Source organism: Marmota flaviventris, chromosome 2, assembly GCF_047511675.1.
Source record: "Marmota flaviventris isolate mMarFla1 chromosome 2, mMarFla1.hap1, whole genome shotgun sequence".
In the NCBI taxonomy this organism is placed as follows: domain Eukaryota; kingdom Metazoa; phylum Chordata; class Mammalia; order Rodentia; family Sciuridae; genus Marmota; species Marmota flaviventris.
Genome location: NC_092499.1, coordinates 65,292,368 through 65,315,742, shown reverse-complemented (window position 1 = coordinate 65,315,742; position 23,375 = coordinate 65,292,368). Strand labels below are relative to the sequence as shown.

General features: G+C 34.2%; 1 protein-coding gene and 1 non-coding gene across 6 annotated transcripts in view; both read left to right on the top strand.

The window, feature by feature from the left end:
• Rad51b (RAD51 paralog B) overlaps positions 1-23,375 on the top strand; it is a 572,024-nt gene that overhangs the window by 24,943 nt on the left and 523,706 nt on the right. For 4 of the 5 annotated variants that reach the window (XM_071607937.1, XM_071607936.1, XM_027929716.2 and 1 more), the window contains exons 6-7: positions 10,873-10,992; positions 12,257-12,440. In XM_071607937.1, coding sequence (XP_071464038.1) covers positions 10,873-10,992; positions 12,257-12,440 — 304 coding nt within the window. Of the gene's footprint in view, positions 1-10,872; positions 10,993-12,256; positions 12,441-17,117; positions 19,576-23,375 lie in introns of those variants that run through there. The other variant, XM_071607939.1, reaches the window with a different exon arrangement.
• Trnav-cac (transfer RNA valine (anticodon CAC)) lies at positions 13,464-13,536 on the top strand. The gene has a single exon. It is a non-coding gene; the product is annotated as a tRNA-Val (tRNA).

Sequence of the window (23,375 nt, the reverse complement as noted above, 5' to 3'; positions counted from 1 at the left end):
TGAGAGTCTGTCTCACCCAGTCAGAATATCTGTTATCAAGAAAACAATAACAAATGCTAGTGGGGATGTGGGCAAAAGGAACCCTTACACACTGTTGGTAGGAATCTAAATTAATAAAACCACTATCGATAAGAGCATGTAAGTTTCTTAAAAAACTAAAATGAGAACTATCATATGATCTAGCTTTACCACTACTGGGTATATACCTGAAGGAAACAAAACCAACCATAAGACAGATACCTGAATACCTATGTTTATTACAGCACTGTTCATCATAACCAAGCTATGAAATCAGTCTAGGTGCTCATCAACAGATGAATGGATAAAGGAAGTTGTGGCATATTTATTTACACAATGGAGTATTTGTTCTTGAAGAAGAACAAAATTATTTCATTTGCAGGAAAATGAATGGAACTGGAGGTCATCATTTTATGTGAAATAAACCAGACTCAGAAAGACAAGCATTGTATGTTTTCTCTCATGTGGAATCTAGAATAATAAAAAAAAAGATGATATGAAAGTAGAAGTGGAACTATTAGGGAAGGGGAAGGAGACCTGGGGAGGAGGTAGAGAGGGTAAGAGAAGGCAACAGGGAGGGTGGATACAATCATAGTATGTTCTATGGTTATACATATGTATGAAATTTTCACAATGAAATCCATTATTTTTATAACTAACATGTGTTAATAATTATAATAAAAAGAGATGAAAAGGAACTCATTGATTACCATTGGAGAATTTTGGAGAAGCAACTTCTTATTTTAAAACTGTATGGAAAAAGTTTTGGGTGGGGGGTGGGGGTACCAGGGATTGAACTCAGGGATGCTTGACCACCGAGCTATGTCCCCAGCCCTATTTTGTATTTTATTTAGAGACAGGGTCTCATCTCACTGAGTTGCTTAGCGTCTTGTTTTTGCTGAGGCTGGCTTTGTACTTGTGATCCTCTTGCCTCAGCGTCCCAAGCTAGTGGGGTTACAGGTGTGTGGGATTACAGGTGTATGCCACCGAGTAATAAATAAAGAAGGAATGTTGGATTATCTCCAAATTACAAACTCTTAACAATCTAATGAATCTCAATATTAAACATCAAAGACTGCTAGAATCAAACAAAAACAACATCACTGGAGTATCCCCGATGGAAGAACAACCAAACATGAATGTGATTAAGCTGTCTACCAACTACCAGTTTACAACATATATACAGAAAGGAATGTGTTAAACTATTCTAGAGGGATGCAGTTAACAAAATCTGAACTACTGGAAATTATAGAATAAAAAACCTGGTTTCTTTAACAAATAAATTGTAAGATTAAAATAAAAAAGGAGGAGGAACCTTTGAATTAAAACAGGTTTAAAAGATGTATTGATCAGTTGCAATGTGGATTTAGAGAAGAGATAGAACAGAGAAATATGAGACTCAAAGAGAAATATGTTTTAGTCAGTCTGGTTTAGTATTGTCACCATTTTGTGCTTACAAAGTAAGCCGTTTAACATGAATGAAAACGTGTTTGAAGGATTAATATGAGGAAGGATTAAAAGATTCACATATATAGGATTTTGGGTTAAGTGATAAAAGTGGGAAATTATTTTTAGAATTTTTTTTTATCAAGGAGGAAGTAGTTTCTATTCCTAGTAGCAAAATAAAATAAAAATTAAAAAAAGAAAACAGGAAGAATAAATAAAAACTATTTGAGTTAAAATGCATTAAAAGGAAAAAAAAGACAAACAAGAAAACCTTGTGGGTGAAGGTGATATACTTAAAAGCACTTTGGAAAGATTAGTTATATTTTTTTAAAGCAGTATACTAACTAGCTTATTTTACATGTCCTTTAGAAAATAATCTAAAATATTATGTTAATTATGCTCATTCATCACAGACTGCATTTGTATCTCCAGAGGGTTTAACAGTTAGATAATAGTGTAGTGTAGAGTTGACCCCTGGGGGACTTGGGGTCTGCTTTGGGAAAAAGGAAATGCTAAGAAGGCAGAGTTCTGAATGTCCTTCTTCTAATGGAATCTGAAAAGGTCTGTTTTTCTTTGTTTTACATATTGGATTTTTGCTTAAAATTTGATGTTGTCTTAGTTACCATATTCTTTCATATATCTTGAGAATCTGGATAAATAGATTAATTCAGTGACCCATCCCCATATTTTAGCCTATGGAAAATTTGGCAACCATAACAATTCCATTGTACATGAATTGAATAAATAATATATTATCCTTAATAGAGATAATTGGAAAAAATGGAACTGGGGGTTAAGAATAAAAATAAGGAATAGCCTGGCATCGTGGTGCATGCCTGTAATCTCAGCTACTCAAGAGGCAGAATTGCAAGTTCAAGGCCAGTCTGGTCTGGTCAGCTTAGTGAGATCCTGTCTCAAAAAAGAAAAGAAAAGAAAAAAGATTGGGGATATAGCTCAGTAGTAGAGCACCCCTGGATTCAACCACAAGTACCACACACACACACACACACACACACACACACATACACACACAGAGGAAGGTAATATGGATAGTAAATAGTAATAGAATTTCTTGGGGGGGGAAAAGCTTTGAGGAAAAATAAAATAACATGGATAAAGGAAAATAAAGTTTGGAACTGCAAATGAGAATAGTAGGGTAGATAGTGTGAGAAAAAACTGAAGGATCTGGGGAAGCAAGAGATGGGACCAATGACCCTGGAAGGTGGGATATAGGACTGGAATTAGGAGGTAGAAATGGACATTCCTGAGTTACAGTGATATCAGAAAAGCGTTGGGAATGGGGAAGAAAGAGTTCAGCAGGGGAGGAAGACATTATTCAAATAATCACTAAAATATAAAATTGAATGTATTATAACTAAGGATGCAAAGGAGAAATACCTGTTGTTTTTATATTGTGGGGGAAGCACTGGCTGAGCAGCTGAATTAATTTTGTGTGCATGTCACCTCTCGGTACCAAGTGGCTTACAGATCTTGCTATCTAATTTCTACAAGACTTTAGATTGTAATTCTTTCTGAATCAGGGTGTATAGATGAAGGCATGGTCAGCAGTAATAGTGGCCAGCCATGACTTTGGCTGATTCTGAAGTTAGTTCCAGTGTGGTCTTAGGACCCCTGACCTATTGGTTAGTTGGTATTAATCTAGGATCTTTGACCCAGAGGGCAGCCAATAGGAAGATTAGGCCCTTCTTACTGTTTTTGTGGTTTCATGAAGTCTGGGTAGATTTTCCTCAGCCCTATTCCATCTACCTTATCATTTGTGAATCTGGATAAATTATGGGGAAAGAGACGTGAAAAAAATTCTATGATAGAAAGTAGAAATTAGTCATAAGTACTTTTACTGTTAACAAAACTTTGGAATTTTCTACAATTCAAGGAACTTGTAGATTCACATTATATTTAGTAATACATATTGAATGAATGAACAGGAAAATAGTACATATGTATAAGAAGCTTTGGAGAAGCCATAAACTCATATTTCAGTTTATTTATGATGCTATATTTCAACTATGATTTTGGATTTTTTTTTTTTACATTAAACATTTTATTTCGAGTTAGTGTGTGTTCACAAATGAACAACTCTTATATTTTCTTACATATAAGAGTTGTGAAGTTACATGGGGAACTAATAATATTAAAAAGGGTTTTTGCTCCTTAAATGACACGCCTTTTGATTCTGGAACTGATCAGGAAAGAAGTTCATCTATTCAAAACTAGTTAACACGTTCCAGAACTGGAATCTTTAAAATGCATTTTAGTTGTCAGGTTCAAATTAAGGCACAGTCATCTTCAATGTGAGGTTTAGTGGGTAAGAAAAACTGAAATGTGGCTTCAAACTTCTTTTAAAAAGAGTAGTGCTTTTACACAGAGACAACACACACACAAATACAGTTATGTCGAACTAGACAAAGACATCAAAAACAGACATTGGAGAAAAGATAGCCTCTTCAACAAATGGTGCTGGGAAAACTGGAAATACATATGTAGCAAAATGAAATTAAATCCTCATCTGTCACCCTGCGCAAAACAACTCAGAATGGATCCAGAACTGACACCCTGTCCCTAATAGAAGAAAAAGTAGGCCCAAATCTTCAACATCTTGGCTTAGGAACTGACTTCTTTAACAAGACCCCTAAAACACAAGAAGTAAAGTCAAGCAGCAATAAATGGGATGGATTAAAACTAAAAAGCTTCTCAGCAAAGGAAATCAGTAATGTGAAGAGAGAACTTACAGAATGGGAGAAAATCTTTACTATAAGCACCTCAGATAGGGCATTAATCTCCAGGATATACAAAGAACCCAGAAAACTTAACACCAAAACCACAAATACCCAATCAATAAATGGGCTAAGGATCTAAACAAACACTTCAGAGAAGAAGAAAAACAATTGATGAACAAACATGAAAAAATGTTCATCATCTCTAGCAATTAGAGGAATGCAAATCAAAACTACACTGAGATTTCATCTCACTCCAGTCGAAATAGCATTTATCAAGAATATAAGCAACAATAAATGTTGGTGAGGATGTGAGGAAAAAAGTACACTTGTATATAGCTGGTGGGGCTGCAAATTTGTATAGCCACTATGGAAAACAGTATGGAGATTTCTTAGAAAACTTGGAATGAAACCACCATTTGACCTAGTTATTCCACTCCTAGGTTGATAACCAAAGAACTTAAAACCAGCATACTCAGTGATGCAGCCCCATCAATGTTTATAGCAGCACAATTCACAATAACTAAACTATGGAAGCAACTGAGGTGCCCTTCAACAGATGAATGGATAAAGAAAATGTGGTGTATATCAATAATGGAATATTACGCAGTCTTAAAGAAGAATGAAATCATGGCATTTGTCAGTAAATGGATGGAGCTGGAGAATATTATGCTAATCAAAAAAAAACAATCCTAAGGAAACAAAGTCTGAGTGTTTTCTCTGCTAATGTGGGTGATAATTAACAATAAGGGGAAGGGACTAGGGAAGAATAGATACTTTGGATTAGACAGGGGAGTGAAGGGAGGGAAGGGGTAAAAAGGATAATAGAATGAATAAAATATTATTACCCTATGTGCATACATGATTACATGACTGGTGTAACTCAATATCATGTCCAACCAGAAGAATGAGAAGTTATACTCCATTTATGTATGATGTATCAAAATGCATTCTACTGTCACATATAGATAATTAGAACAAATAAAAAAATTATTAAAAAGAGTAGTGCTTCTAACCATTTCTGAGGTTTTCTACCACAGTAAATCCTTCAATTGTAGGATTGATTGCTAACATTATTTGTTAGGAATGATGGCTCTGGACAATGCGACAGTGAGAATAGATGTAGGACTATTGAATATTATTTAATATAAGAAGTTAAGTTGAATGACAGGGAAGGAGAATTTGGGAGGTTGAAGAGTTTTCTCTCAAGAGGTTTCTGCTAGCAATTGGTTTGCAAATGACTTATCCATGGAGGAGATTTTAGAAATAAAGATTTTAGTAGGTTTTCAGGGATATTGTTTTGGGAGTTTGATGGGGCGTAAGTAAAAAGGAGCTTTGTTTACAACATAGCTGTTTAGAATGACACTACCTCCATTGTCTAAATTAGTGGTTCTCATTTGGGGACAAAGATAGGCAACTTTTCCCCCTAGCTATCAAGTCTTTGGGAATTTGTAGAGGGAGTGCAAGAATAAATGGTTTTTATGATAATAAATGGGTGGGGCACAGGGTGCTGTAAATTCTGTAATAGGAGAGTTGTTGAGATGAGAGAATTGAGAGGCACCTGCTCTAAATAACATTTTATAAATTAGAACATAATTCAGATGCTGTAAGTGGCATTCATCTTACTTGATCCATATAATGGCATTTTGAAGTAGGGAGGGTGGGTATTATGATATCCATTTTATTTTATTTTATCTTTTGGTACTGGAGATTCAACCCAGGAACACTCAACCACTGAATCACATCACCACCTCTTTTTATATTTTATTTAGAGACAGAGTCTCATTAAGTTGCTTAGAGCCTCACTAAGTTACTGAGGCTGGCTTTGAACTCGTGATCCTCCTGCCTCAGTCTCCCAAGCCTCTGGGAAGGTATGTGCTACCATGCCTGGAGTTGATATTCATCTTAGAAATAAGGAAAATGGTACTCAGAAGTCATGTGATTAACCTAAGATCATATAGCTAGTAAGTGAGCTCAGAGGTGAATTCATGTTCTCTTTCCACTAAACTATGATTGGCAAAAATAATTGACTTTGAGGAAGAATCCGGATAGTGTTTTCATTCCTTCATTCAATAGCACCTATCAGAGATTATATTTTTTTCTGTTCTGTTATCTTTATTTAATGGTATCTTGTTGAACATAAATTTGCAATTTTGAACTTGTCTTATGGTTTTGGTTTTTGGATCTTAAGAAATTTTCTCTCTTGGGGCTGGGGTTGTGGCTCAGAGATAGAGTGCTCACCTAGCATGTGTGAGGCCCTGGGTTCAATCCTCAGCACCACATAAAAATAAAGAGATAAAATAAAGGTATTGTATCCAACTACAACTAAAAAACAAATATTTTTAAAAAAAGTTTTCTCTCACTATTAGGCAACATTTTTAAAACATATATTTAGTTTTATCTTTCATATTAGTGGTTTTAATCCATTGGAAGCCTATTCAGGATGGTTTTATTTTAAATTGTGATTTAAACTGCCACACTTATCTCCAGAAATATTGTACACAATATTTTATTTTTTGGTACTGGGGATTGAACCTAGGGGTACTCATATGTTCTAATACACAGTGTTTTGAAAGTCTTCATCAACCCTTTGTTTTCTAGTTTTTTAAATTTTTGTCATGGGGAAAGTTGACATTTCATTTTTTAAACTATTATGGACTAATAACTTTTAATATGTTCATTGTTTATCTTTCTTAGGCAAATTATGTAGAAATACACTTTGCCCTTTTTTCTTTTTCTTTTTCCTTATGGACTTACAGAAACACTTTGTATTTTTTAGATATTAAAGAATATAAGATTTTATTTTAGTCTGTCATTTATGTTTTAACTTTGGTTATGTTACCTATGTTTTTTTGTTGTATTCAATCTTACAGCTTTTCCTTTATGGCTGTAATTCTTACTTTTTTTTCAGGATCTTAAACTCTTTAGATTATATTGATTGATGTTTATCATGTTAGAAACTGAGGGATTTTAAAAAAATATTTAATTATTAATTCAGTAGAAACACAATAATAAATGTGTAATATGATAATACACTGCATCAGGCAGGACTCCATCAGAGAAGTAGAACCAGTAGAGTATATACATAAAGAGATTTATTGCAGGGAATAATTGACTTTTGCAATTGCAGAGGCTGTCTGAAATATACAAGGCAGGCTCTCAGGAAGTGCTGAAAGCCAGGTTTGAAGTTGTAGTCCATGGGTAGAATTTCTTTTCTTTTTTTTTTAAAAGAAGCCTCACTTTTGCTCTTAAGGCCTTTCAAGTTATTGAAAAAGGCCCACCCCAATTATATAGGACAATCTCTTTTACTTAAAGTTAGCTGTTACCAACATTGATAACCATGAAATCTCTTTACAGCAATACATAATGGTCAACTGAATAACAGGTTACCATACCCTAATAAGTTGATTCATAAAATATTCATCACACATATTTTTATGGAAAATAGATTTTCAAAGCTTAAAAATGAGAGAAAAGATTGAAAATCTTTTTTAAAGTCTGATAATAGAAGACTATTGGATTCTAATGTGCTTTGCATTCAGTCTTTGGTAATATGTTTTTTTGTTGGAAAAATATGAAGACGATCTGACCTCACACAGATACGTATTTGGGAAAGTGAAGAATATTTTATAGTCTTTTCAGACAATTATAAATTTCCCTCTTTGATACTAAGCTAAGACTTTTTCCCTACCATTCTTTTTAAAATTATTATTTTATGTATTTCTTTTTATGCAGTGCTAAGGACTGAACTCAGTGCCTCACATGTTAGGCAAGCATTCTGCCACTGAGCTGCAGCCCCAGCCCAACTAAGCTAAGACTTGATGAGTGATAAACTTTGAAACTGTATTAGTGAATTTTTCCTATTTTAAATTAAAATCTATTTGATCTGTTTTGTACTTTTAGTGGACATTTACCTGTACATGATTTTATAATATTAAGCATTACTCATTTGGAAAATATTGGTTCACTGAGTTATGGAAGTCTTCTAAATGTGATATATTTTATTATTCACTCTCAAAAAGTCTCTCATCAGTATTTCCACTGATTTCAGTAAGAATTAAATAGTGGGAAACATCAAACTCATGGTGGAAGATAGAAAAAATTCTGATTTTTCATTAAAAAAAAACTTTGAGTTTTATCATTGACAACAATTATTGGTTTCACTGGAAGTGTAAAATCATAATTTGGCATTTATTCATTCAAGGAAAAATGGCCTTCATGGAAAAAGTAACTTTTTTTGTTCACAATTCAGTTATACAGGGTTTGTCCTTGAGACAATTTCCTATTATTCTCCCTCTTGCTTCTGGTGTTCATCTACTTATTTTCTTTGCTTTTCCTCAAACACATCAGGTATCTGCCTACATTTGGACTTTTGTACTTGCTATAGTTCTCTAGTCTGATGTGCTGTCCCATTGGATATTTGCATGGTTCATTTCCTCATGTCTTTAAGCCTAAACTGCAAATGTTACTTTATAAATGAAGCTTTACCAATCCCCCTACATATAATCATATTTGCTTCCATTGGTTACATTTCTGTTCCCTCATTCTGCTTCTCTTTTCTTTAGAGCACTTATTACATGGCATGTAATATATATTTGTTTGCTTCTTTCTTAGAATATAAGCTCCATGAGGGAAGGATCTTTCTTTTTCTTTACTTTTTCTCCTTCCTTCCTTTCATTCCTTTGTATTGCCATATCCTCAGCACCTAGAACTATGCCTGTAGGTCCTCCTCAGTAAATATTTGTGGAATGGATGAATCTTTACCTTTCATTTCAAAGGATTTTTTTTTTATAAAAGGTAGCCACTAGATGGCAGTATTTTCAAATTTTATGTAATTAATGCCTGGGAGTAAAAGATAAGCTCTTTTTTGTTTGTCCTAAAGAAAAAATTCTTTGTGGTGAAGACTATAAGAAATTAATGTGATTAATATGAGGCATGTAGAATACTACATTTGTATTTGTTTTTTTTGTTGAATAAAAATAATTTAGTGAAACTTACAGAGAATTGCAGCATATTGGTAGGTAAATAACCATTTGATATAGTTATTTAGAATGGTTACTGTGAATAAAGATAGTTCATGTCCATTGACCATTATTCCTTCCAAAAAGCCTTAACAGAATGAGTAGCAGCAATAATTTTCAGAAATCTTCACCACTCAAGCCACTAGTTGAAATCTATCATGCTGCTAAAGAGCAGAAAATTATTCATGCCTGTCAGCCATTGAGTTATTGTTACCAATGAGTTAGGTACTCTCCATCTTGTGCCTGATCAACTGCTTTGAGAAACTTCCATGGTTCTGGTAGTTGTTGCCATACTATCCTAATAAAAATTGGTGAGTTCCGAGCATGAGAGCTTTTTAGATGTTATCTCTGACTAGCACGAAACTCAGCAAATAGTTGCCCTAGTTTAGAAACAAACAAAACAAAACATTTCTACCAAGCCCTCAGCATTTGCCTGTTCTGCCTTTGCCAGTGCCATCTCTTTTCTTCCCTCACTTGCCTCATTTCCTTCTTCTGTTTTAAACCCTATGCTTCTCTCAAGCACTTCTGAATGGTTGTGTGATTCATTTTGTTCTCTTTAAACCCCTTCTGTATAATTCTTACTCCTAAAGTATTTTTTGTGCTTTCTGTTCAATCAAATTATGTTTTTTTCTTTTCAATTTTGTCAACACTTTTTTAAAAAAGTTGTTGACTAGTTTTATTTCTCTCTTTTCCTGTTTCAGGGTTTTCTCTTTTGTTTCTGATTATTAATTATTATTATTATTTTGTTTGTCTCTTTAAAGTTATCAGCCTTTTCTTGCAACTCTAGCTGTTTTGGGTGAAAACACTGCTTTTTTGCACTTTTTTGTTTCTAAATGGAACATAAAATATAGGATGGTTTTAGTGTTTATCGTCTCTCCACTCTGTCCCTTTGCATGCTAAGTAGTATGACTGATAAAGTGTCATTTTAAATGGGAGACAGTTACACTTAAAGAGTTATATTTTTAACATTTGAAATCAGAAGCATTTGTAATTTCTCGTGACGCTCTCCGTATCTTATTCTATCAATAATAATTGCCTATTTCCACTTGTCACTCTTCTTGGTTGGCCTGATCCCCATATGTTAGATGTAGCTTTGTGGTCAGAATTCAGTGTTTAGAAATCACTTATTGTTTACTTAGAAACAACTGAATAGTATTCATTTGTTTAGATAATAATTTTCTGTTTACCAAGAAACTATTGGATAGTATTTATTTGAATTAGGTTTTAATGGAGAAAACATTTTTCTGGAATAAGATATGGAGACTTACTGATGTCTGATTATTAGGATGATAATATGCCATCTATGTTCAAATGTACTTTTTTAATTCAAGAAAATGAAAGCATTTTTCTTATTTAGTAATATATCTTCTAGTTGCTTGATAAAATATCGTTTATAAAAAAATTCCTAGAAAAATAGATCTTGGAGACATTGTTGTTTGCTCAAAATTAGAGAAGACCTAAAAGCCCTCACTGGTCTCATGTAACCTCTAATGTAACCTCTGATAAGTGCTCAAAAGGAGAGCTTACATTCAAAACTTGTATTTTAAGCTATTTTGCTTATGTCTGCTCTATCAATAAGGTTTATAAGCTTTCCAGTTCTTATTAGAGTCTCAGTAGTGGTTTAAATATATTGACTGTTTTTTTCCCTATAGACTGGTTGAAATAGCAGAATCCCGTTTTCCCAGATATTTTAACACTGAAGAAAAATTACTTTGGACAAGTAGTAAAGTTCATCTTTACCGGGAACTCACCTGTGATGAAGTTCTACAAAGGTGTGTTGTCTAATATTTTGACAGTTTTGTAATGCTTTGAAGATGTTTTTTTCATGTTTTCAGCTTCTGAGTAAGAACAAAAAATTTTTACATATGCAAATTATGGGCAATAATTATTTCATTTTTTAATTTTCTGTAGCCTTTGAAGGACTTCTTTAAAAATGAAAAAAATATCAATGAATAAAATGTTCTAGATATCACATAAGTGGTATAATGTCTGCTATTTCATTAACAAATTACTTCAAAGTTTATCAGCTAAAAACAGCAAACATAAGCTGGGCATGGTGGTGCATGCCTGTAATCCCAGTGGCTTGGGAGGCTGAGGCAGGAGGATTGTGAGTTCAAAGCCAGCCTCAGCAATTTGGCGAGGCCCTAAGCAACTCAGTGAGACCCTTTCTCAAAATAAAATACAGAAAAGGGTTAGGGATGTGGCTCAATGGTTAAGTGCCCCTGAGTTCAATCCCTGGTACCCAAAACAAACAAACAAACAAAAACCCTCCCAAAACAACAATAATAAAACCACCCAGCAGATATATTATCTTACATAGTTTCTGAGGGTAAGTATCTGGGAGTAGCTTAGCTAATAGTTTCTGGCTCAAAGTTGCTCAAAAGGTTATAGTCAAGCTGTTGGCCAGGGCTGTAGTCATCTCAAGGTTCAATTATGCTGTGAAATCTGAGGCCAAGCTCACTCATGTGGTTGTTGGAAGGCCTCTATTCCTCACCAAGTGGATGTATCCGTAGACTCAAAACACAGCAACCTGCTTCCTGCAGAGTGATGTGAGTGTGGGCAAGTGAAAGAATGTTCAAGATGGAAACTCTAGATGTTTATAGTCTACTGTTAGACATGATGTACCATTATTTTGTCGTATGCTATTAGCCACATAGACCAACTCTGCTACAGTGTGGGAAGGAGCTACCCAAGGGTGTGAAATAGCAGGAGGTGGGAATGAGTGGGAGCCATTTTGGAGAATGGCTGCAATAAGTAGTGTTTCTCTAAAATTGGAGCTTTGGCAGTTTCATGGGACAATCAAGGAATTCCGAAACTAAATGAAAACATTTTGCTCTATATCCAGAAAAGTGTAATATGTGTAGAAGAGCTGAAAATAAATGATGTTAAGAGATTTTTGCAGTCATCAATGTAACTTTAGGAAGAACAATTTGCAATTTTTGTAACAATTTAAAATTTTTGATTAACCCTCATAACAATCTATTTTTACATTATATCTTAAATTTTTTCATTATTTTACAAATTCTGCTTTTATAGGATTGAATCTTTGGAAGAAGAAATTATTTCAAAAGGAATTAAACTTGTGATTGTCGACTCTGTTGCTTCTGTCGTCAGAAAGGAGTTTGATACCCAACTTCAAGGCAATATGAGGGAAAGAAACAAATTCTTGGCCAAAGAATCATCCCTATTGAAGTATTTGGCCAAGGAATTTTCAATCCCAGTAAGTTTTTCTTTATCTCTCCTTTTTCTTTCTTTTAAGTTTACTGATACATAATACCAAGTAATAAAAATAGAAGAAGACATAAAACAGATGACTTTTTTAAGGTAGCACAGTTTAATTACTCTAGCAAATATTGATATTTTCTTAAATTAGTTCATCTGCTGAGATTATTTTACTCTTTTTCATAATTTGAGATTGAGGCAGATTTAAATGTTTTTAGAAGTTCCTGTAGTCACACTTTCCCCCACTTCTTTTACTCATTGTGTGTTTTTTAAAACACTTTTTTTTAGTTGTAGATGGATACAACATTTTTATTTATTTTTATGTGGTGCTGAGGATCAAACCCAGTGCCTCACAGGTGTGAGGCAAGCGCTGTACCACAGAGCTGTGAGGCAAGCGCTGTACCACAGAGCTGTGACCCCAGCCCCTCGTTGTGTATGTTTTATATCACATTTGTCACACTGAGATAACCTAGGAAGTAAAACTGAATGCAATTACCTGTGTCTATTTCTACAAAGTTTGTTTTACTGTAGTAGTTGTTACTTTTGTAAATATTTTAGGTTCAGATACAGTGTTACTGTGTTCAGTGCTGTTTTGTACAGAGTAGGATTTGGTTTGCTTCAAATGACCAGAGTTCAGCCATTTGGGGATGGTTGGAATGGTAGTAATGATAATACGAGTAAGAAAACCAGTAAGAAAACCTCCACTTTTCAGTTGTGGGCATTGTGATCAGGAAATCTAAAGATGAGGGGGATATTGCAAGGGTTTGTGATGTATAAACTGTATCCTATAAGTGTGTACTAAATTACTCTCTTACCTGCAGTGTATGGGAGACTTTTACTTGTTCACAGCCTCAGCAACATTTGGAATTGCTAGGCTTTTCAGTTTTAGTCATATCTCATCTAGTCAGAAAATTCCTTACCCTGAGATAAAACTGGGTTATGATTTTATAATTTTTAGATTTGTTTTTGGAAAATTAAAATCTTGGATCTTTGCAGCATAAAGAATGTGTAAATAGGGGCTGGGGATATAGCTTAGTTGGTAGAGTGCTTGCCTCACATGCACAAGGCCCTGGGTTCAATCCCCAGCACCCCCCTGCCCCCCCCCCCAAAAAAAAAAAAAAAAGCATGTATTAAATAGTATGAGCCACCACACAGCTTTTGAGATTTATAAAGCCAAGTTGGAAGTCAAGGGAGAAAATACAAAAAAAAAAAAAAAAAAAAAAAAGTCAAGGTACAAAAAGTTTTACATGATTTAATGGCTTTTTAATCCATAATTTGGATTAAAGTCAAGTACTATAAAATTTATCGTGGGTGGTGCTCATGTTTAAATTTTTCTTGTCATTGGTTAAAATGATAAATTTGAATTCTAGTTTTCACTGATCAAGGAGAAGAAGGTAATTTAAAAATATTTCATAGAGATATTTGATTGAATATAAGTTTTTATGCTTATTTTTATTAATTCATATTGTTGCTTTACCTAAGCTTGTTTAAAATATGAAAATTCACTTTTTAAAAGTTTGTTTCCTTTTAAATAGTAACTGTAGGCTAATGCTTTTTTTTACTGAGCTGATTTATCTTCTTTAGTGACAAAGGCACTCTGCTTTTCTTTGTTTTTAATAGAGGCCTCTGAAAAAATAGGTACTTAGTATCTCAACATTTCTGTCTTTGACTTGTTTTTTCTGTTATAAATAAAGGCAAAATATACAATGCATAAGTATGTAACTACATAGTGTGTGTGTATATATATATTATGCATACTATTATATAATACAGTGTGGTATTAGTTTTTTGTGACAGGTAAGTGCTGATTTTAAAAGGCTTTTGAAAAATACTTCCTATAGAACATGTTAGAATTTTTCTAGACTAATGACCTCATTTAAGTGAAAAATCATGAAGTTTTAAGCTTTTGTACTATACTTTGAATAAGGGGCTTCATATGGAACTAAATTTCTTAATACGGTATGTTATTTTTTAGTTCGTTATGTGTTTCAAATCAGCAAATCATATGCATCTTTGCATTTCCTCAAACCTACCAACACTTTTCCTCCACCTGAAATATTCCTCCTCTAAATAGTAGTATGGCTTATTCTTTCCTGAGGACTTGAGAACTAACCAGGTAAATGTTAATCACACCTATGATTCTTACTATGCTTTATGTTTTTTGATGACAGTTTTTACTCTAGCATGTAATATAGTATGTTTATTGGTTTATTGTGTGTTCCTTAGTAGACTACATAGAGTCTACTTTAACTTTTATTCTTAGCACCAGGAATAGCACATAACACACAGTATGCATTTAATAAATATTTTCTAATGTATAAATCATAGGCACTGCTTCTCTTCTTGAACTTGACTACCTATTAGAATTTAACTTAAATTTTAATATTTGCTTTTAACTCTTTTTAAATTTTTTTTTTTTTTTTTTTTTGGTACCAGGGATTGAACTCAGGGGCACTTGACCATTGAGCCACATCCCCAGCCCTATTTTGTATTTTATTTAGAGATAAGGTCTCACTGAGTTGCTTAGCACCTCGCCATTGCTGAGCCTGACTTTGAACTCGTGATCCTCCTGCCTCAGCCTCCTGGGATTACAGGCCTGCGCCACCGTGCCCAGCTTTAATATTGTTTTTTAATAATTTTTTTGTATGTTTCAATTAGTTATACATGACAGTAGAATGCATTTATGTACTTCAATATATCATACATAAATGGGGTCTAATTTCTCATTTTTCTGATTGTACATATAGAATCACATTGGTTAGCATAAGGTAATAATATCTGTTTATTCTACTATCCTTCCTATCCCCATGTCCCCTCCCCTGCCTTCACTCCCCTTCACCTAATATTGATTTTAATAGTGATAAAATGTAGTTTTAGGTGGCAAAATATCTTACTACAATCAGATTACAGTGGGATCTTGTAGGATGAAAAAAAAATTCTTAAGATTCTTAAATTTTGAAAAGATTTTAGACATCTAGACAGTATTAGAGAGCCAGGTAGTAGGAGAAAAAATTCAAGTCTAGTAGAACTATCATAGGTAAATGTCTGATGACTTCTGAGAAAGATTGGGTGGGATGCCAGTGTATTCCAGCATGATTTCTGGTTGTGGATCTGAGATGGTGGGTTGGGCTAGGACTGTATCATTGCCATACCATTTTGACACACTCCACACCTCTTTTCATTCAAGTCAGAATCAGGAGTAAAGCCAACATGGGTGTTCAGATAAGCATTTTATTGAATTTTTACATTTCTCTACAATGGATATGCTATATTTTTATAATATGGAAATAAATCTAAAATATAATTTGTATTTAATTTTGCTTATGACATTGTATGTTTGCAAGCATGCCTATAGTACTGTGTGGAGACTTCAGTCTTCTTAGTACTTATAAGAGTTAGTAGTTAGAAAGTCAGTAAAGAGGGGCTGGGGATGTGGCTCAAGCGGTAGCGCGCTCGCCTGGCATGCGTGCGGCCCGGGTTCGATCCTCAGTACCACATACAAACAAAGATGTTGTGTCTGCCAATAACTAAAAAATAAATATTAAAATTCTCTCTCTCTCTCTCTCTCTCTCTCCCTTTCTCTTTAAGAAAAAAAAAGAAAGTCAGTAAAGATATAGAAGATGTGAATTATATAATTGATCAACTTGATCTTACTGACATTTACAGAACATATATATCACTCAATGCCAGCAGAATATGCATTCTTTCTAAGTACACATGGATATTCACCAAGATACACTATTTTCTGCATTGTAAAACAGATCTCAACAAACTTAAAATATTGAAATTGTACAAATTTTAACCCCTTGAGAGTTAAAGTAGAAATAAATGACAGAAGTACCTGGAAAATCTCCAGATATTTTGAAATTAAATACAAATTTTCTTAACACCAGGAATAGCACATAACACATAGTATGCATTTAGTAAATATTTTTTAATGTATAAATCATAGGCACTGCTTCTCTTCTTAAACTTGACTACCTATTAGAATTTAACTTAAATTTTAATATTTGCTTTTAACATTATCTTTAAATTTTTTTTTTTTTCAAATCAGCAAATCATATGCATTTGTGTGTCAGAGAATAAATCACAATAGACAGTGTTTGTCAATTCAGAGATGGTGCAGGGAAGGCACCAGAGGGGTCTGTGAGCAGACCTCACTCTTCATTTCTTCCTAGTTTTCCCTGCTTTGGGCTAATGCCTGAAATTGTCCTCTCATTATATTGTCACTTTTCTGAAGTTTATTGTTCTTTGTTAAAACATTAAAAACATTTCATCCCATGAAAAAATTAATCAATTAATTAAATAATTACAATTATTATTACTTTTGCTGTGCTGGAGATCTAATCTAAGGCTGAATGCATGGTAAGCAAGTGCTCTGCTATTGAGCTACTCCCAGCCCTGAGAATTCTATTTTTTTTACATGGCTATTACTAAATACTCTTCTAGCATGGAGGCAAGTGAAATTATCATGTTTACTGATGAAAAAAATATCGATGATAATGCTGGTTTTTTTTTTTTTTTTTTTGTCAGTGGATAGCAGTTTGTTGTTGTTTTTAAGAAGGTCTGGTCTTCTCTTCAGTTCTCCTCACACTCTGGGGCTCTCAGTTACAGAAAAGGAACATAAATGGAAAGGTCACTAGATTAAGGCCAACTCTATCCTTCCTTCCCCCAGAAGCAGCTCTTCTGGGGGAGAGGGAGAACAGTGACATCTGCACTTGACATCTCCCTTGGCACAGGTATGTGGATCCCCTTAACTGCTGGACCTTGGGGAAAACCCAAGGCTTTGACTTGAAGATTCAGCATGTATAGGGAGGGATTTCAGAAACAGGAGTAAAAATTGGAAGACTGGGGTTATAACTTAGTAGTAGAGTACCTACTTGGCACTACCCCCAGCACCACCCACAAAGAAAAAGAAGAAAGAAAAAAGCTAAAAAACAGAATGTGTTAACCCCAGCCAGCTAGACAGCATTTTAAAGTTTTTCCTTTCTTTGCTCTGCCCCCCCCCACCCATGCAGAGGATTGAACCCAAGGCCTTATACATGCTATATTGTTATAATTGTTATACTTTATTATTAGTTATTGTTGTTAATTATTTACTTGGGCCTAGTTTATAAATTAGATGTTATCATAGGTAGGTACTTGTAGGAAAAAACATAGATACAGAATTCAGTACTGTGTTAGTCAGCTTTTTGTGTAAGTGACCAAAATACCTGAGAAAACAACTTAAAGGAGGAAAGATTTATTTTGGCTCACTGTTTCAGAGGTTTCAGTCCATGGTTGGCTGACTCCATTGCTTTGGGCCTGAGGTGAGGCAGACATCATAGTAGAAGGGTGTGACAGAGGAAAACTGTTCACCTTATGGCAGCTGGAAAGCAGAGAGACTGCTAAAATACTATTTAAGACAGTGTTCCAAGCCACTGCTTTGAGGGTTGCTTTTCTTCTCCATGATGTATATTACATGTATTAATAAACTTGCTTGTACTTCTCTTGTTAATGTTTAGTTATAGAGGTCTGTCCTAACTCTAAATTTATGAATGTGAGAAAATTTTATGTATTTGTTCCCTTCTACTTCTTATCTTATACTTTAAAACTTCTATTTTAAAAAATGTATATATTAGAACTCGTGTGTGTGTGTGTGTGTTCTTTAATAGTAAACATATTTACATTGGGTATAATTTTGTTTTGGTATGCAATTAGTAATGATATCTAGTATCCTAGGTCACAGGATTTCAGGTAAGTAAGTACAACTTTTTTTGTGTGTGTGTGTCAGCAAAGATTGTCTTTGAAAATCATGTTATGTTGATGTTATATCAAAGGTAATTATTAGTTTCTGGAGGATTTGGGGTTAGAATTTTCTCCTACAGTCAGATAGATCTGGATCAAAACTCAGACGCATCTGCTTACTGTCTGTATAATTGTGCTTAATTACTTTCCTTTTTTTTTTTTGGTTTCCTAATGTATAAAATGGAAATAATAATTCCCACCTTTGAACAGTGGTATAATACCTACCTGTTTCTCAACAGGTCCTTAGAGAAGTTAAAGGGCGATGCTTTTTTGGTTTAAAAAAAAAAAAAAAAAAAAAAAAACAACTGGTTGTCGTCTTGAATTAAATGTACTTATCCTTAAACACAGTTTAACAAATGATTAGGTCAAAAAAGCTATTCGGGTACGATGGCACATGCCTGTAATCCCAGCAACTTGGGAGAGTGAGGCAGGAGGATCTCAAGTTTAAGGCCAGCCTGGGCAACTTAGCAAGATCCTGTCTCAAAATAAATAAAAAGGGTTGGGGATGTAGTTTAGTGGTAAAGTACCCCTGAATTCTATCCCCAGTACCTAAAAAAAAAAAAAAAAAACTTATAAGGGACACTTTTATCTAATATTTAATAACTTGCATTTTATAGGTCAGAGAACTTTATTGTCTTGTCTCCTTTCCAGAAATAGTAATATTTTATTTCCTATTTAGTCTAGGATTTTCAGATACCCATGAAGCCATTCTCATTTTACCCTATTAGATCTGCTGGGCTAAAGTTCAGCAGAATTTTTCTGTAAAGGGCCAGATAGTAATATTTTAGTCTTTGTGGGTCATTTGGTCTCTGTGGCAACTACTTAGCTCTGCCGTAGACAGGTTATAAGCAAATGGATATAGTGTGGCTCAATAAAACTTGGTTTACAAAAACAAATGAAGGGCTAGATTTGATCCATGGATCTTAATTCACCAACCTCTGATTTTGACCTTTCTCCCTAGATTTAGGACCTTCGGGGCTGGTGTTTCCCCAGTATCTTAAGTAGTTAGTAGGGAGCATAAGAGAACGGTCTACTCTAGACCATGAGAGGAATAGACGAACTCTAGATAGGGTAGAGCAATGTTTTGTCATACTAGTTTGAGGCATTGACTCCTTTTAAATGTAGATAATATTCTCGTGAACCTCCATTGCTGACTTCAGGGTTATTGTCATAGAAATACATAGAATTGTAAGATTAGTTAATAATCCTCTGTAATAAACCATACTTATGAAACCATTAGGTGTTTGGTGTTTATGAGCAACACAGAAATGTTCAAATTAATTATATTAATTTAATGTAACAGATGATAATTTGTTAACTTAAATTATTGCTTATAATTTACATAATTAACCAATCTCACAGCTTCTTTTGATTGTAATATATATATATATATATTCCTACTGTAGTTCATGTGATGACTTAATTTTCCAACCTTTTTTCTCTAGTTGAGCTACTATAAAACTTCCTTCTGTTTTGGAAAGTGACATTATTTGATCCTCACATGGGCAAGGATACATTTAAATTTTAAGTCTATACTTCTTTCCATATTGGCTGCACCAATTTGCAGTCCCACCAGCAATGTATGAGTGTGCCTTTTCCCCCACATCCTTGCCAACAATTATTGTTGTTTGTCTTCATAATAGCTGCCATTCTGACTGGAGTGAGATGAAATCTTAGAGTAGTTTTGATTTGCATTTCTCTAATTGCGAGAGATGATGACACTTTTTCATTTATTTGTTAATTGATTGTATATCCTCTTCTGAGAAATGTCTATTCATGTCTTTGGCCCATTTATTGATTAGTTTATTTGTTTTCTTGGTGCTTAGCTTTTTGAGTTCTTTCTATACCCTAGAGATTAGTGCTCTATCTGATGTGTGAGGGGTAAAAATTTGCTCCCAAGATGTAGGCTCTTAGAAAACTGTGAATGGAACCACCATTTGACCCAGCTATCCCACTTCCTCGGTCTATACCCAAAAGACTTAAAAACAGCATACTACAGGAACACAGCCATATCAATGTTTATAGCAGCACAATTTACAATAGCTAAACTGTGAAACCAACCTGGATGCCCCTCAGTAGATGAATGGATTAAAAAATGTGGTATATATACACAATGAAATATTACTCAGCAATAAAAGAGAATAAAATCATGGCATTTGCAGGTAAATGGATGGCGTTGGAGAAAATAATGCTAAGTGAAGTTAGCCAATCCCCGAAAAACAAATGCCGAATGTTTTTTCTGATAGAAGGTGACTGACCCATAATGGGGTAGGGAGGGAGACCATGGGAGGAATAGACGAACTCTAGATAGGGCAGAGGGATGGGAGAGGAAGGGAGGAGGCAGGGGGTTAGCAATGATGGTGAAATGTGATAGACATCATTATCCAAAGTACATGTACGAAGACATGAATTGGTGTGAACATACTTTATATACAACCAGAGATATGAAAAATTGTGCTGTGTATGTGTAATAAGAATTGTAATGTATTCCACTGTCATGTATTTAAAAAGTCAAATCAATTAAATATTTAAAAAATTAAGTCTAGAATTGCTCTTTTCTATATTAGTCCCTGACAATGAAAGAGGTATTAATAAATATCATGTGATTGGAAACAGACATATTTGTTAATATTTTGTGGAAATTTTCCATTATAAAGTATCTATACTAATATTTTGAGGATATCTGTATTTTAAAAAAATTATTGGTGTATTATAATTATATGTAGTAGTGGATTCATTGTTTACATTTAGTCCTACCATAAACATGAATATTTAGAACTTATATTTTTGTGAAAATCTAATGAAGTTACTCTGTAAAATAGAAATTCTAGACCTAGATAAATAAATAAATAAGCCCTTAAAAAAAAAAACTCTTGAGTGTAATTTTTGTTTTACTTTATTTATTTTATATTAATTACTGAAAGCAAACAATATAGGAGTTCTGCAATAAGAAAAGTTCTCTGTATTTTTTTTTTATTTCCATAAGTGCTTTCTTGTTCGCTTATTCTTATTTAAAATTGGAATGTTTAAAGCTAACCTTATTTCTTTAGGGGCCTGAAACTTACATTTAGACTAACCTTTATTTCATCAGCTAATGATAATGAATTCTAGAAAAACTATGTCTTTCTTTTGTGTATCTGTTTATGACTCTGAAACTTTGCTTTTATTTTTATTTTATTTTTTTAAAGAGAGAGAGAGAGAATTTTTAATATTTATTTTTTAGTTATCGGCGGACACAACATCTTTGTTTTTTTGTATGTGCTGCTGAGGATCGAACCCAGCACCCCGTGCATGCCAGGCGAGTGCACTACCGCTTGAGCCACATCCCCAGCCCCTGCTTTTATTTTTGACTAATAGCTAGAAACACATTAAAGGTTAATGAGTAAATAATTGGGTAAGTTAGTGTTGGTACACCCATATAATCTTATATTGTGCTATTGTTAAAATGAATGGGATAGCCCAGAAATACATTCACAGATTGTGTAGGAAAGGTTAACTCTGGAAGCTGGGTTGCACAAATCTAGAAAGTTTCCAAGAAAGGACTCTTTAGGACTGATCCTTGGCTGGCTCTAGGGAGATGAACTCAAGTCCTTCGAATAATCTGCCTCATAAGAGTATTTTTGAATGCCTGAGGGCTTAGGTACCAGTTTGATCAGATAGTTTATGCAAACAATATGATTTATGGTGAACATTCATTTTGTTTTGGGGCCTGGAGTCTAAATAGGAGAGGTCAGTTATCCAGGCGTCATGTGCCTTGTGACTGACCCCCAATAAAAATACTGGACACCAAGGTTTGGGACAGCTTTCTTGGTTGACATTACTTTGTGTGTGTTGCTGCATGTCATTATTGACACAATTAAGCACATCCATGCAATAGCACTGGGAGAAGATGTGTAAAAACTTGTATGGATCTAGTTTCTCCAGGACTTTAGTCATGCTCTTTTTCCCTTTGCTGATTTTTTAAAATTTATTTTTATTTTTATTTATGTGTTCTAATTAGTTAAACATGACAGCAGAATGCACTTTTATTCATAGTATACAAATAGAGCACAGTGTTTCACTTCTGTGTACACAGAGTAACATCATTCATATGTATGATTATACATGTACCTAGGATAATGATGTTCGTCTCATTCTACCATCTTTCCTACCCCATGCCCTCTCCCCTCCTCTCTTTCCCTCCTCTTTACCCAATCGAAAGTTCCTCCATTCTTCCCAGGGACCCTTGCGCTCCCTGTGTGTGTGTGTGTGTGTGTGTGTCCCCCCCCTGCCAAATGGATCAACATCCACTTATCAGAGAAAACATTCGGCTTTTGGTTTTTGGGGATTGGCTTATTTCGCTTATCATGATAATCTCCAACTCCCTCCATTTACCTGCAAATGCCATAATTTTATTATCTCTTAAATCCTGAGTGATATTCCAATGTGTATATATACCACAGTTTCTTTATCCATTCATCTGTTGATGGGCATCTAGGTTGGTTCCACAGTTTAGCTATTGTGAATTGTACTGCTATAAACATTGATGTGGCTGTGTCACTGTACTCTGCTGATTTTAAGTCCTTTGGGTATAGACTGAGCAGTGGGATAGCTGGGTCAAATGAAGGTTCCATTCCAGGTTTTCTAAGGAATCTTCATACTGCTTTCCAGATTGATTGCAGCAATTTGCAGTCCTACCAGCAATGTAAGAGTTTCCCCGCATCCTCTCCCAACACTTATTGTTGCTTATATTCTTGATAACTGTCATTCTGACTGGGGTGAGATGAAATCTTACAGTAGTTTTGATTTGCCTTTCTCTAATTATTAAAGACATTGAGCATTTTTTCATATATTTGTTGATCGGTTGTATATCTTCTGAGAAATGTATGCTCAGTTCCTTAGCCCATTTATTGATTGGGTTATTTGTATTTTTGGTGTTTGGTTTTTTGAGTTCTTTATATATCCTGGAGATTATTGCTCTATCTGATGTGTGTGTGGTAAAACTTTGTTCCCATTCTGTAGGTTCTCTCTTTACCTCATTGATTATTTCTTTTACTGAGAGAAGCTTTTTAGTTTGAATCCATCCCATTTATTGATTCTTGATTTTATTTCTTGTACTTAAGGAATCTTGTTAAGGAAGTCGGGCCTAATCTGACATAATGAAGAT